Source organism: Aulonocara sp. 'chitande type north' Nkhata Bay, linkage group LG19 (genome assembly GCF_057382095.1).
Source record: "Aulonocara sp. 'chitande type north' Nkhata Bay isolate Kocher_YH1m ecotype deep benthic linkage group LG19, A_spYH_male_GT1.1, whole genome shotgun sequence".
Lineage (NCBI taxonomy): Eukaryota > Metazoa > Chordata > Actinopteri > Cichliformes > Cichlidae > Aulonocara > Aulonocara sp. 'chitande type north' Nkhata Bay.
This window is the reverse complement of record NC_141362.1, coordinates 6,053,551-6,068,077: the sequence shown is the minus strand read 5'-3', so window position 1 is coordinate 6,068,077 and position 14,527 is coordinate 6,053,551. Positions and strand designations below refer to the sequence as shown.

At 40.4% G+C, this 14,527-nt stretch overlaps 1 protein-coding gene across 1 annotated transcript in view; it reads left to right on the top strand.

The window, feature by feature from the left end:
• Positions 1-14,527, top strand: part of akap6 (A kinase (PRKA) anchor protein 6) — a 226,508-nt gene that overhangs the window by 157,381 nt on the left and 54,600 nt on the right. The window contains exon 16 of the mRNA XM_086275898.1: positions 7,600-7,746. Within this exon, the coding sequence (XP_086132024.1) occupies positions 7,600-7,746 (147 nt within the window). The remainder of the gene's footprint in view (positions 1-7,599; positions 7,747-14,527) is intronic.

The following is a 14,527-nucleotide window of genomic DNA, read 5'->3' as shown; positions in this document are numbered from 1 at the left end:
CTCTCCTCCACTCCCCCTGTTTCCCTCTCATCTGTTTTGTGAAGCGTTTATCCACCATTTCTCTCTTTGTGTGTTTTGGGAAAGCTCTGTCATTTTACTGTTTTCTGATGTGTGATTCATTAATCTATTTGCACAGAGCTTTACTTCAACAATGGACAGAAGTATTTTCTAAAAATATATTTGCAGTAGCAAAGATTCATTGTCTGTAGGGAGCAGATTTTAGTGTGTCAGAATATTAGAAATAAGTGATGAATTGTCGCCAGCTTACACCATAAACATATGCATTTATTGTACAGTGACATCCTAGGAAACAAATGTTAAACAAATTGAAAATAATTCTTCCTATTGTACAATTTTCTCCTTTGTAGTAAGGAACATCTGTTTTATCTTGTCAGAGTTGACCTCTTATGATACACCACAGTGGGATGTGGTGAACCCAAACACAGAGCACTGAGGCAGGATTAGAAAAAAACAAAAAACAAGCCTCTAATGACTGATTCAATCAGAAAATGAGCTAGCTAAAGCAAAACAGAAATCAAAGAAGGAACCAGAGGAAGACAAACTCAGAAATTGACAACTGGCAGGGGGAGAAACAACACTACTGAAAACAACTGAACACCGGTGAAACTAATGAGGGTGGGGCAGACAATCACAAAGGAGCAAAAATAACGAAGCACGCAAAGAGTTTTCGGACTGAAACGAGGCAAAAGCATGACACGGACAGTTTCAAAAGTAGTGGGCTGCATGATTTTCTGGCATAACTTTCTTCCGTTGGTGACATTCCCATTTAGGAATATGTGAATATTTGCTTTTCCTGAACTTCCTTCACTGTTTTATGTTGATTTTTTGTTACTTGTTAGACAGTCCATAACCATCCAACCACTAGGACCATTACACCCCATTACACCTGCAATGGCAGTCATTTGGGATGAGAAGGTGTTGCCTTTGGGGCTTAACGTTTTTTATTGAATAGCTCGGAAAAGACTGAATAAATTCAGTGTAGAAATATACACCCAGACTTTGACATAATATATCCATTAGTTTTACTAAACTACATACATCAATTTTTGCATAAATGAGTACAAATGCATGCTGTCTTTCTTTTTCACAGCTGCATCACATATTGTTGCTGCGTTCATCTAAATTTCAATCTGAGCAAAGAAATGTGAATAAACATTTTTTTAGAGTCACATATGTAACATATGGGACTGAAGCAACAAGTAATTAGTTTAAATTAGTAACAAATGATGTTTAATGTTTTCTGTACAGACGCTGGGATCTGTGCCAGAGAAACTTTTAATGGATTCAGCAGCAAAATGCTAAGTTTGTTGATTCCCACATTTTAACCCAGCTTTGGGGGGGCAGGGGGGCACAAGCCAGTGTACTCCTAGTGCCAGCCCCGACATAAAAAGGAGAGGAGACAGTTGCATCGGGGTAAAATCTACGTCTGGTGTAAAATCTTGGTCAAATCAAACATCATAAAGAATGGGATTTCCATACTGGAGCGGTTAACAACAACTTCCTATGGTGCTGTTGGCCAGCAGAGTGCCAGTGGAAACTGTGCTACTGTTGGCCAAAGACAACTAAAGAGAGAGAAGGAACAGCTTGTGAATGTGAAGATGTTATATTGGTTTCACTGGTAAAAATAAATAATTGAAATGGGTATATATTTGTTTTTTGTTAAGTTGCCTAATAATTATGCACAGTAATAGTCACCTGCACACACAGATATCCCCCTAAAATAGCTAAAACTAAAAACAAACTAAAAACTACTTCCAAAAACATTCAGCTTTGATATTAATGAGTTTTTTGGGTTCATTGAGAACATGGTTGTTGTTCAATAATAAAATTATTCCTCAAAAATACAACTTGCCTACTAATTCTGCACTCCCTGTAGGATTACATGTAAGAGTGTAAGCAAGCTGCACACTGGCAGACTACATCCTATGCAAAAGGTGCAATCTGAACGATATGGGAGAATGTAGCTCGACAGCATCAGACAAGAAGAGGCAGTGAGTGAGGGTAAGTAAATGTTGAAAGTTGAAGACTGATGCTGGACTAATGTTGGATGGAGTTCAGGAACGTGTTGAGACAGGCTGTGGGTGATAGGGAAGAATTACCAGATGACTGGGAAGGTGAGGTACTAAGGAAGGAGAAAAGTCCTTTTATTAATTGTCTAGACAGAGATACTGAGCTGGAAATATGCTAAGGGGTTCTTTGGAGAAGAGAGGAGGATGGATGGATGGAGGACAGTTTGTGAATCAGGAAGTGCAGAGGATGAGTAAGCTGCCAGGCAAAAGAAGAGGAAAAGAAGAAGACCTCAGAAGACATTCATGGATATCAATGTTACCACGTTTCAAAGAATACAGCAGAGAGAATGTCACAGGTCACATTCTCTTTGAACCCTAGAAGTATTATATGAAGAAAGAGAATAAAAAAGTGGCAAAAGTAGAAGAAAACATTTTAGTTAGACATAATCAAATAGTCACAGACTAAAGGCACTCTCTGTCACCAAAAGTGAAAACTGCTTTTTAAAACTACTGCTGATGCATCATTTCTAATCTTTGGCAGTTTTACTTTTAAAAGTTTGAAACTGAAACTATGAGCAAAACACACACACACACACACACACACACACACACACACACACACACACACACACACACACACACACACACAGAGAGAGATTTCTAGCCCAGCATCTCCATGTAAAATAAGTTAGATTTTAGAAAAAGAATTTTCTCCCACTGAAACAAACACCCAGCTTGTGCTCGCCATTTTCACCTTTGTGAATATTGGCACACGCCAAACGTGCTGCTATGCATCACACCTTCATGTTTCAGCTGGCCACTTCTGATGTTTCATTGCACAGAAATCCTGCATTTTTTCAACAGGGCTTTTATGGTGAAATATTTGCAGAAACATCTTTTTGTATTTATTAATATCTTGTGTCCTGACCTAGCAAAGTTTTTAATATCGCAGAAAATATCAAAACTATTCACTAACAATTACAGGGGATTACAAAAATGTAACATGCTCAGTTGTTAGAAGTGGAATGGTAATATTTGCTGTCACCAGTTTGCAGCCTGCTTTAAGCTTTGGATATTTTTAAAAAGTTGAACCCTTCTCAGCTGGCCAACTTTTGAGGCTTTGAGTCGTGGCGTGTGTTGCCGGCATTTGTTTGAGCTTCAATTCCCATCATACGGCAAGAGTCTCTTACTGCGAACATGGTGTCAGTGTCATTGAAGCAGCGCTCCTTTACTTTTCCATCTATTTATTGTAGTTTTCTCTGTTTCTTTCCTCTGCACATGATCTCTTTATCTCAGTCCTTGTCTTTTTTACTTCGTTCTTTGTCTCTCTCCATCCTTAGGCCTGTGTATCTTAGTCCATCCTTGCATGGAGATTGACTGGAGGCATGAATACATCACAGCTAGCCATCCATGTAACCCTCCCTTCCACCCCCCCATCTTCACCCATCATCCTCCCCTCCACCCTCCCATTTCTCCAAGATCCCTCTCTCAGCACTTATCTCAAAGTTCGGATCTCATGCATTTTAATCGGCGTGTCTATCTTCCTTTCTCCCTCTCTCCCTCTTTTCTTTGACTTTGGATCAGTGGCATCCTTCAAACAAACAACAACAACAAAACAACCCCCCTGCCGCCTCCCTACTGGCTCCCTATCCCCTTTTTAAATCAATATTTGCCATCAGCGAATAAATCGTATAATTTCCTGGCTGTTAGAAGAGTGCGACGCCGACATATTTACCTTCCACTCGTCTATTTTTTTTGCCTTCGATCCCTCGTTCTCGCGGCGTGGCTATTAGCTAAGTGAAGGGGATGGATGGCCGTGAAGCACCGAGCGATAGCATCTCCATCAGAATCGTCGACATTGAAAAATGGCCGCCGCCTCTCTGATGACAGCACAGCAAAAACACACATACACATACACACACAAACATGCATGCATACATACATCCACACACACACATAGAGTCACAGAAGAGACATTTAAATATTCAAATAGGGCCGGGTGGTAATGATAAACGACAAGGGAAAAGTAGAATTGAGTAGCTATCGATGCAGAAAATGAAAAGAGGAGAAAGAGAAAAGAGGAGAGGAGGAGGGAAATTAAGCCAAAAAATATGGAGGCATGGAGGGAGAGGAGAGTTATGCTAACAAGCGAAAACAGGGAAGACAAGAGATGGATGGAAAATAGGATGGATGAATTAGGCAAATAAGTGCAAGTGGTGTTTTACAGTAGATAAAATAAATAAATGTGGAGATTTAAAAAGATGGATTGAAAGAAGAGAAAGGGCAAGTGGAACAAGAACTACGAAACTAAACCTTGGACTTCATAAAATAAAGGGGACATAATGGCTGGAAGGGCATGCAGAACCCTGGAAGTACTTGCAAAAGACAAGACATTTAGCCAGTGTAGAAACCAGAAAGTGAATCTATAAGTCATAAATGGAAGAATTGAAGTTGCCAAAAATCAAGACACCACAAAGAGTAAACAAAGATCAGACCACAAAAAAAGGAGCTGGAGAGAAAACTCGAGAAACAAGCAAAAATGTGGTTGGTTGGAAGCGCAATATCCAGAGAGAAGAACGAAAGGGAGAAAGGAAATTACCGTAATTGTCGGGCTATAAGCCGCTACTTTTTGCACAAGCTTTGAACCCTGCGGCTTTTAGTCAGGTGCGGCTTTTCTATGGATTTTCCATGATTTTTGTGATATCGTAAGACGATTTGTTTTGTTTGTTCCGCTGTTGTACGGCACTACGTTGCCTGGCGGAAGGATCGGGGTTCAAGAGTGGTATGTTAGTCACATGTCCGTCCGCCAGGCAACGTAGTGCCGTACGAAGTAGCGCGAAAAACAAACTTCAAAGTAGCGCTACGCATTCAGCGGGAGTCGTGGATGACGAGCGGCGATAAACTTGCGAAAAGCAAGTTATGCCCAACTCCACCGGTGGATTCTGACAGCGTGGAAAAGTGTGAAAGCATCCACGATCACCAACGGATTTTGAAGGGCTGGACTGCTGCATGATGGAGAGGAGGACACCGCCACGGCCCTTCTGAGGGTGTTCGACTCTGACACTGACAACGAGGATTTCTTTGGTTTTGAAAGTGACAATGAAAGAGAGAAGCGGAGAGTGGATGACGAAGCCATCCTGAGCCTGTTCGTTTCCGACATTGGAGAAGAGGACTTTGGTGGTTTTAGAGCGCAGGAAGAAGAGAAAGATGGTGAATGACTGACTTTTCTTCTTGTTAAAGCCGTGTCACTGCACCTGAGCCTAAAAGGTAGTCCGAATCTATTTTCCTGGTGTGCTGTAGGTTACTGTTATGTACTACATGTGCAAATATGTACCCATAACTTGTTTTTCAAAATATTAATAAAAGGGGTGTGTCTCCAAACAGCCATCTCTTTCCTGACAATTCCCTTTGTGCATATTCTCTTACATATGATGAGTCAACATTGAAACACCTGCGGCTTTTAGTCAGGTGCGGCTAATGTATGTACAAAACAGGATTTTCCCCTGATTTTAGCTTGTGCGGCTAATATTCAGGTGCGCTTTGTAGTCCGGGAAATACGGTAAATCAACTCAAAATGATGTAGTTTAGCATCAAAGAACTTCTGAGCTGAAATAAAAGGAAGAAAAAAAATCAATATGAAAGCACAAAAGACATAAAAATGAAGAGCTTTGACAATTAAGGTACGCTTTACTGCCATTCTCTCCATAAAGTCAGTGTACTATAGAAGACAATTGTTGCTGTGCACAACAAAAGTGAAGAGGTAAAAATACGAGTGGTGCCATTCCTGTTTGGGCGTAAATATAAATCTGATTATTTGTACTGCAACTTGATTTCTTCTTATGGGCTCTTATGGACTTGAAGGTAGGATTTAACTATGGGCGCCTACTTGGCAACGTTTAATGAAACAAAGTGACACAAGGTATAAGATCAGCCTGTTTTCCATTGTCAGTGTGATAAAAGACACAAGTAGGAAATTGCCTGGTCGATTGCTGTCAATCAGTTGTGTCAAAAACTTCCAACTTTGGGGAAAAACTGTGATATTTCTAGAAAACTGCATCAGTTGTTTTAAATGTTTTTTCTTCACATTCCTGAAAGTGTGACTTTTAGATTCAAAAATAGAAAAACCTGCAGCTCCTTCACTCCCCAACTACAGAACTCAAGCACAAAAGGGAAGGAAAATATTCAGCAACACTTGCTGGTACAAAATGGAGCATTTTTAAAATCTTTCCATAAAGGACTCCACAGTCTACCGTCAAGTGTGTTTGATTCCTGCGCGACTGCGGAGCTGCAGAGGTGCGACAGAGTTTTTATCTTTAAAGCGGTCAAAGCAGGTGAAGCAGTGAGTGAAATCTGCTGAAAACTCCTGCGACACCCTCAAACGCTTCATCATGAGATGAGCTGCAAACAATAACAATAAAAAATGTGCTCCCGTTTGAAAGACCAAGGAATATTCTACTGAAAATCTGTCTTTTGAGCATTTAATACTCACCCCCTGTAGATGGATTCACAGCAAGTACAATGGATTCAAGTGGAGATCCAGTTTCATGGTGTCAACATGTCAAAACATAGAAACATTGACATTACAAATTTCCTTTGTCAAGCGTGTTTTGGAATAAAAAAATTACCAGCAACCACTGCCTCAGTCGTTTATCCTAAGCAAGAGCTTTAAGTTTCCAGTACAGAACCATAAATAGTTCAACCGTATTTGTGTGCCCACACCTGTAAATGGTAAGAAAAAAGGTTAACTGTAGATATGCTGATGTTTTAATGATTTAAAACATTAAACTGGACAGGATAGCTTTCTATAGGGTTATATATGGAAATGTGGAACGTGATTTTGAATGTACTAATCAACAGCGGTGAATTACACAGCCATACTGCCTTTTAAAATGTTGGTGCTGGACAAGTCAAGCTGGTTAAGCACATTATCAATTATTTCAACACTGTAAAGTGCATTAAAGGTGTGGTTGAAGCTATGCAAGTAACACCCATGTTTAAAGTGGCTTTTTATGCGCCAGGTTAAAGTCATCATATGTGCAAGTAATCCGTATCAGCCAATAGCTCAGATTTACAAATAAGATCAGGTATTTCTAATATAATTATCTCAGGCACACACAGCCCCACCGACCTGATGAACAAACCTTATTTTTACAAGGGGCAGCCAATAAAAAGAAAGCTGGCTTAAAAGGAGGGTGACCTCAAAGGAAAGGAGCTAAAACAGCTTGTTGCTGACAGCGAATTAATGAGGGCCGGCACAAAGATCGAGTAGGAGATAAAAAACAAGGATTATTTTGAATGCAGTATCGAGCAAGGTAACTCTAATAGAGTTCAAGAATAAAAATATGGAGCAGTCTCCTTCAAAGGGAAGGAAAATTTGTGGCTAATTTAAAGGTCAACATGTAGGAGTGGGACGAGCATAAATGCCCAGTCAGTGTGGTACCATTAATTAAGGCTATATTAACGAATCCCGAGTTTGTTTTTTTAACTAGTGTGCTTCACACAGCTGCCAAACAAGAGTTAAATGTCAAGTTGGATTGTATCTGTTCATACGTGTGTCCTCCTTATCCAGAGCAGCCACACTGAGCTGATGATGATGGAGAGCAGAAAGACCAACCTGCTGGGCCGAGCCGAGTCTCTGAAGAGGAGTGGCACTGAACTACCGAGCAGCTTCCACTGCAAAATACACAACCTGACACACATGTGGAGACAGCTGGAGGTAACACACACGCACAGTAAGACACAGTAGAGCCAAGTTTTAGAAGATACAGGAGTGCAACTGTGGCACCATGGCCACAGAGATAGTATATCACAGTAATACTCCGTTGAGACTGTGCATATAAGTCTGTGTTTCTATGTGTGTGTGTCTGTGTGTCTAATTTTAGGCTAATCAGCACTGATCCAATCTAGAACATGAAGATGATAATTAGTGTCGTCTCAATTAGGGAGCCCTGCTGCCACCATGGCCTTTAACTGTGCAGTGGAATGCACAGACAGACAGACAGACAGATCAATCTACGACTTTAAATGGATACATCATACAGTGGTGACTTAGAAAACAGAAAACACATTCGCCATAAAGTATACCGTGCTTTATTTCTTTCTAATACACATTGGACACAGTAACAGCTCTGAAGACATGCACACACACTAAAGAAAACCAGTGTAGGAATAACAGTTTTTATTTTTCTGAGATCCCAAAAATCTGAAGATAAAGCTTTGAGTTAATATTTTGGTCCATATCAACCAGAAAAGCTCTTCTGATGAGTCAACCTTTTTTTGGCAAGTTATCAGTGTGTGCTTTTGATGAAAGGCACACAGTGAGTCACAAATTATGTACTTCGATACATAGACCAAACCCCTCTGGCTATCCTGTATGGGGTGCTTTGGGAGTACGGGATGTGTGCCACTTTATGACCGTTGCAGGAGCTTTGTCCTCATTCCCAGTAATAAGTTGGACTCGAGCCTGGTGTGTGTTTCACTCTTTCACAGCTACCCTTTGTCACTGATTCTGTTCATGGTTTTTATGGACAAGTCCAGCCAAGTGGCAGAAGGTTTTCACTTTGCTGCTCTTAGAATCTCATCTCTGCTTTTTGCAGATGATGTGGTTCTGTTTCCTTCATCGGGTGATGGTCTCCAGCTCAGACTGGAGCAGTTGGCAGCCAAGTTTTCCTTTGCCGGAAAAGGGTGGAGTGTCTACTCCGGGTCAGGGATGAGTGACTGGCCCAAGTGGAGGGGTTTAAGTATCTCGGGGTCCTGTTCATGAGTGGCGTCAAGGCTGCAATGGTGCAGACGGTGCGTTGGTCTGTTGTGCTAAACAAACAGCTGGGAATGAAAGCAAAACTTAGAGATAGGATGAGGAGTTCAGCAATCTGAGAGGTGCTCAGGGTAGTACTGCTACTCCTTCACACCAAAAGGCGCGCATTGAGGTGGTTTGGGCGTCCTGCAAGGATGCCTTCTGAGTAACTCCTGGGCTGGGGAAGTTAAGATTACATCTCTTGGCCGGCCTTTTTAGCGCCTTGATAAGAGGAGAGTGCAGTTCTGCACTGTGAGGTAGTGACTGGTGATCTCTCTGGTGACATTTCTGCTGTTGGTGGTTGAACATTAATGACACCTGAAGATGAAGTGCTGCATTTGTCAGTAGAACCCTAAACTTCTATTGATGATAATACACCTACTTATCTATAATTTTATACAGTGGTCCCTCGCTATAACACCGTTCACCTTTTGCAGCCTCGCTGTTTCGCGGATTTTTGATTGGCTGCAGACCATTGTCAATCAATCTCGTGCTCTGTCTCCTGTACAGTACAGAATGCGTTCAGCTTGTCAAATTTACATAAATCTTCGATCGCTAGCAGTGTGACTCTGAAGTGCTGTACTGTATGTTTGTAAGTTTTCTCCCCAACAAACACAACATGGTCAACGATGAAACGTTTTGCGCTGTCAAAGCCAACCGCGGGTGCCTTTGGTTTCATTCTATAACACTGGACTTATTTTTGTACGAAGGTTTGAACTTTGAGACAAGAGAGAAAAGTGTGAAAATGTTCATGCCTGTCTGAGAAAAGTGTAGTGAGGGTTTTTACAGCCTTAAAACATCTATAATAATTGTAAAACATAAAGTTGGCTACTTCGCGGATTTCACCTATCGTAGGTTATAATTAGTAGTTTTCTTCAGCTTTTTTCTCCAAAGTGTCCGTGGCCAACTGGAGGTCACCTGATATTCATTGTGAAAAAGTTAAATAGACTTGAACCACCTGAAACAACTTTCATCTGTATGTCTTGTACTGTATTTGGGTCATTCCAAGGACTGAAGTGAGCTCCGCATGCTTTGCTAATGGGTACGTTGGTGGCAGTTGTTTGTCTGTACCTCGGCGTGGTGATTAATTCCAGGTCTGCGGTGGGGTGACAGCTGGCGACGGCTCGTCAGGAGGCTGAAATTGCAGCGATGTGACTTTGTTCCTCCGAAGAAACAAACCGTCTCCTGTCGACCGAGTGGCACGTCACACAAACAGAGAGAAGCAACAGAGGAGCAAACACCATCTGCGTGTGTGCGCGTCATTTCCTTGTAGTCCCTAATGATGACACACACACGCACACACACACATACACAGTATTGCCTCACTCATAAAAGTTATTGGAAGTGTGTGTGTGCGTGTGTGTGTGCATTAACATATGTATCAACCTTGCTGAAACGGATTCAATTTTAGAAATTAAACAACAGCAACAGATGAGTCTTTCTCTCTGCCTCTCTCTCTGCATCGTGTGTATTTCCGCCACAGTAACCAGGCTGTGATTAAACTTCTGTTACTGACGGGGAGGCATTTGGACTCTGAATGCCATTTCCCACGCATGCATTAAAGTTTGTGTGTGTGTCATCAGGTTGGGGGCTCTTAATCTCACATTCTCACTCGCTCTCCTGGTTTTCCTTCATCCGTCACCTCTTCAAATTCTGCAAGTATGTGGACACCCCATTAGCATGTCACAGTTACCAGAACTGAAACCAAACAGCTTTTGAAAAAGCAAATGCCCAAAAAACACCACAGCTGTCCATTCCTGCAGGTTCTTAGTGTTTAGCTTAAATCATCACTAATGAGTAAAGAGACTAGAGGTTGGCATCTTGAGTAATTAGATGACAGAAGTAAGCACAAGTTGTAAACATGGGAATCTTTCCCATCATCGCCTTCCCACCCACATGATGAAAATGCTTCTCTTACGCAGTTAAGCTCTATATTATTCAGGTCCTGTCATCTCCATACTGTATATGATTGTGGGTAACTGGCATCATTGTCATTGGAGCAGGGACTTAACATACGCTCCATAAGACAAAACTGTCTGCTTGCCATAACACATACTGTGCAGCACTGGCTCAGACAACCATGCATATATAAATATGTAGTGGCAAAGATTATATTTGATACAATAATCCTACTATTGATTTAATGCATATAATTTTTATAAGTTAACATCGATCCCCAAGATAATTGTCCATAACCATACTATGTTAACCAACTTTAAACATATGCCAAGGCAGCTCACTCTCTTGGCAATATTCACTTTTAAGGGGATAGCATTGTATTTTTATATAAACATTAAGTATAATAATATTATAAATGTATTTCGAACTAATTAGGCAGCTCATTCTCTTTCTCTTGACGATCCTTTCTTTAAAGATGTAACACATTTTGCGGTCGACTTGAATGAAAGGCAGATGTGAAATGTAAAAGTGAGATCAGAGGTCAAATATGACATGATATATGATTCAGACTATAATGTGTTGTTTATAATCCTCATACACCAGCATCATTTCCTAAATGCTGCCAATACAAAGGCAGTAAAATGTTCAGCATAGTTTTAAAGATAAAAGACAAATTTGGCCTTAGATGACCTTGAAGAAGAGGTCATCACTTTGACCTTCAGATCAGTCTATTGATCTTGAAGTAAAGGTTAAAGGCCAATTGTGACCACCACCACACTTTTTAAGAATCATAGTTTCTAAGTAATACGTCTTTTTTCGATTTTCTGCCAATAAATCATTAAGTTGATCTTTTTTGATGTTAACATGACCCCACTCTGCACCCCTACAAACCTTTAGCAAAATTAAGTGACAACTTTCTTTCACAAAGAATAACACGCTACCGAAAACAACCTATAACAAAGCCTTTATTAATGGCAGTGCTGAGGACTGTAAACCAGGGAACCAAGTTTATTTTTTGCTTGGGAAATTATTTTGTTACTTTTTGTGATGAGTTATGTTCGTTCTGTACTACCTTTGTTGAACGCGATTTCCCCGGAAGCTCAGGTTTCTTTCTGATCCTTCCGATGTTGGATTGAAGCCTAAAGAATTCTTTCTTGATTAAAAAAAGGTTTCATTGTTTTTCAAGGTTCCATGTCCTCCCAAAACGCAACCTGTTGTATCAACACTATTAAGAAGAATGTGCACTCTTAATAATAACGCCAGGTGAGCAGGATGAACAGGGACCTCTTCTGTCTTCACCCAAACTTTCAGTCTTTCTATTTCTTCTATTTCTGTCTCCTCCCAATCACATTTATTTCTCCTCCTTTACCTCTGATATTTGTTTCCCTGTTTTCCTTTCATTTTACTTTTTATCACTCTATTTCTTGCAGTGTTAAATTTTAGCTTATGTTAAATATGTCAGAGGTCTCACTTGTTTCTGTCTTTCTGTCTTCTTCTCCTTCGGTCCTTTGCTCTCTCCTCACCCTTCCAACCTGGCGCCTCAGTGGCGTATTAACGGGCCTGTCGGTGCTCGCGTCGGCATCTGGTGCTCTGACACAAATTGGGAATTAACTGGAATTGATGTCCTGTGTCTCGCCTCTGAACTATCCTGGCCTTATGAAGAATTTATGACATAGCAAACACACGCACACACACAACCTGAATGATGAAGAAATAAAGAGGTTGTAAATTAGCTTTCATCTTTTCTGTCATGCTTTTTGGCAGCCAGATTTTTTTGGGGGGCGGTTTTGCAGCTGTTCAAGGTCAAACTGTATGTGTATGGGTATTTACAGTACATACACTGGATACTATACACATAATGTGGAGGCAGAGCTGACAGGAATGAAATGAGCTTGAGCTTAAGCTTGAGAATCAGGCTTCACAGCTCTTTAGCAAACAAACAAATATTTGGAGATCTGCTGGTCGTCTTGCCTTGTGATATGAATATGTTCACCAATGTATGTTTTAGGAAAAAAGATGTTTTTGCCTGCTGTCTTGGGAAAATGTTCTTTATGTCTCTTAAATTACATCCTTGATGGCAGCTATTTCTCCTTGGATATGAGCTATCTTGCTCTCGTTTCTCTTTCTGTTTCTTGTTCTCTCCGTCAAATTAAGAAGACATTCATGATCTTAGCACAAAGCTAACTGCACACTTGACTGTTTGGGGTCCTGTTGTTGCAGTAGTTCATTGTCTAATGGGTTGTTATTACCTGCCAGAGTTCAGCTAAAGTGCTTTCTCCTATACTAATGACTCAGTACCTTTTGTATCAACACACACATATATATATATTAGAGATGGACCGATCCGATATTACATATCGGTATCGGTCCGATACTGACCTAAATTACTGGATCGGATATCGGAGAAAAATAAAAAATGTAATCCGATCCATTAAATATCACGAAAGCACCTCACAAAACTTGCAATACGCCGTAACTCACCTCAGAACGTTAGCACGTCGGAGCAGTATGCATCACGTGATAGAGCGGCTGTGGCATGCGGGACCTGTCGGTGGTCTGGATAGCATTTGGAGCTTCGCTAGCAACCCGGCATTTCATCTCCGACAAAGTTATCCCCGAGAGAAGTAAAGCAAGTGTGTAAGTCCATCTCTGAATGTTTGTTAAGCATTCCTGCGTTAAGCTTAACAAACGATATATGGAGCGACTGCCTCTTCTCGCTGCTACTTCAATCATGAAACTGCTTAATGATCAGCTGATCGGCTTTTCTGTCGCGAGTCCGTCTCTCTGGTTTGTTTTTGGCCCACTTTGCACCAGAAAGAGGAAACCAGCGACTGAACAACAGCAGCACGTTTAAGCTTGATCAGCTGTTGTTAGAATGTATTTAATATTACTTTCTACTCAAGGATCTTTTTCTACGTAGCTGACGGCTGGTAACTGTGCAGGGGCGGATCTAGCAAAGTTTAGCCAGGGGGGCCGATAGGGCATTAACAGGGAAAAGGGGGCACAAAGACATACTTTTTTCTTATTCTCCTTTAAAATGTCTAGCTTTTAATAAATAATTATCTGACACCCAAAGTTTTAATTTGATGTAAAATGAATAGAAGTCAATTACTGTATATAGTGACTATTAAGTCTAATATATATACCCTAGTAAGCTATAGTACTTTTTCCTTTGGGAAGGTACCATCTGTGCAGTCTGCAATTTTGTTGAAGAAAGATGTTGAATGTATTTAATATTTCTTGAAAAATAATTGATTTCTGTGCATTTTTTTCACACTGCATCAAATTAAGGTTGATTACGTCGATTAAGCATCATGAGGTGGAGCGTGAGGGGTGGTTCCCTATTTTTTATTTATTTATTTTTGTTGTTGCTGGGAGTTGGAACCCTATTAGTTAGGTTGCTTAATATTTATGCTAAGTACTCTTTAAAATACCAGAATAGGGAGGATGGTGTAGGTTTAAGTTTATTAGATTGATCAGTATTGCTGAACTATGAAATTTTTTTTTTTTTGCATACAGGTATAACAGAATAGCTTTAGTGTAGTTGTTGTTTTAAACTTGAGTATGAACTTATACAAAATGCAGCAAGATATTTAAAAAACAGTTTTGTTGATTAAAAAACAATATATCGGATTCATATCGGTATCGGCAGATATCCAAATTTATGATATCGGTATCGGTATCGGACATAAAAAAGTGGTATCGTGCCATCTCTAATATATATATGCAAATTAACAACAGAAACCCACATTGGGCTTGTTCAGGAGCAACTCTGTGTTCTGTTATTCCTGCCATGGCTGCTTGT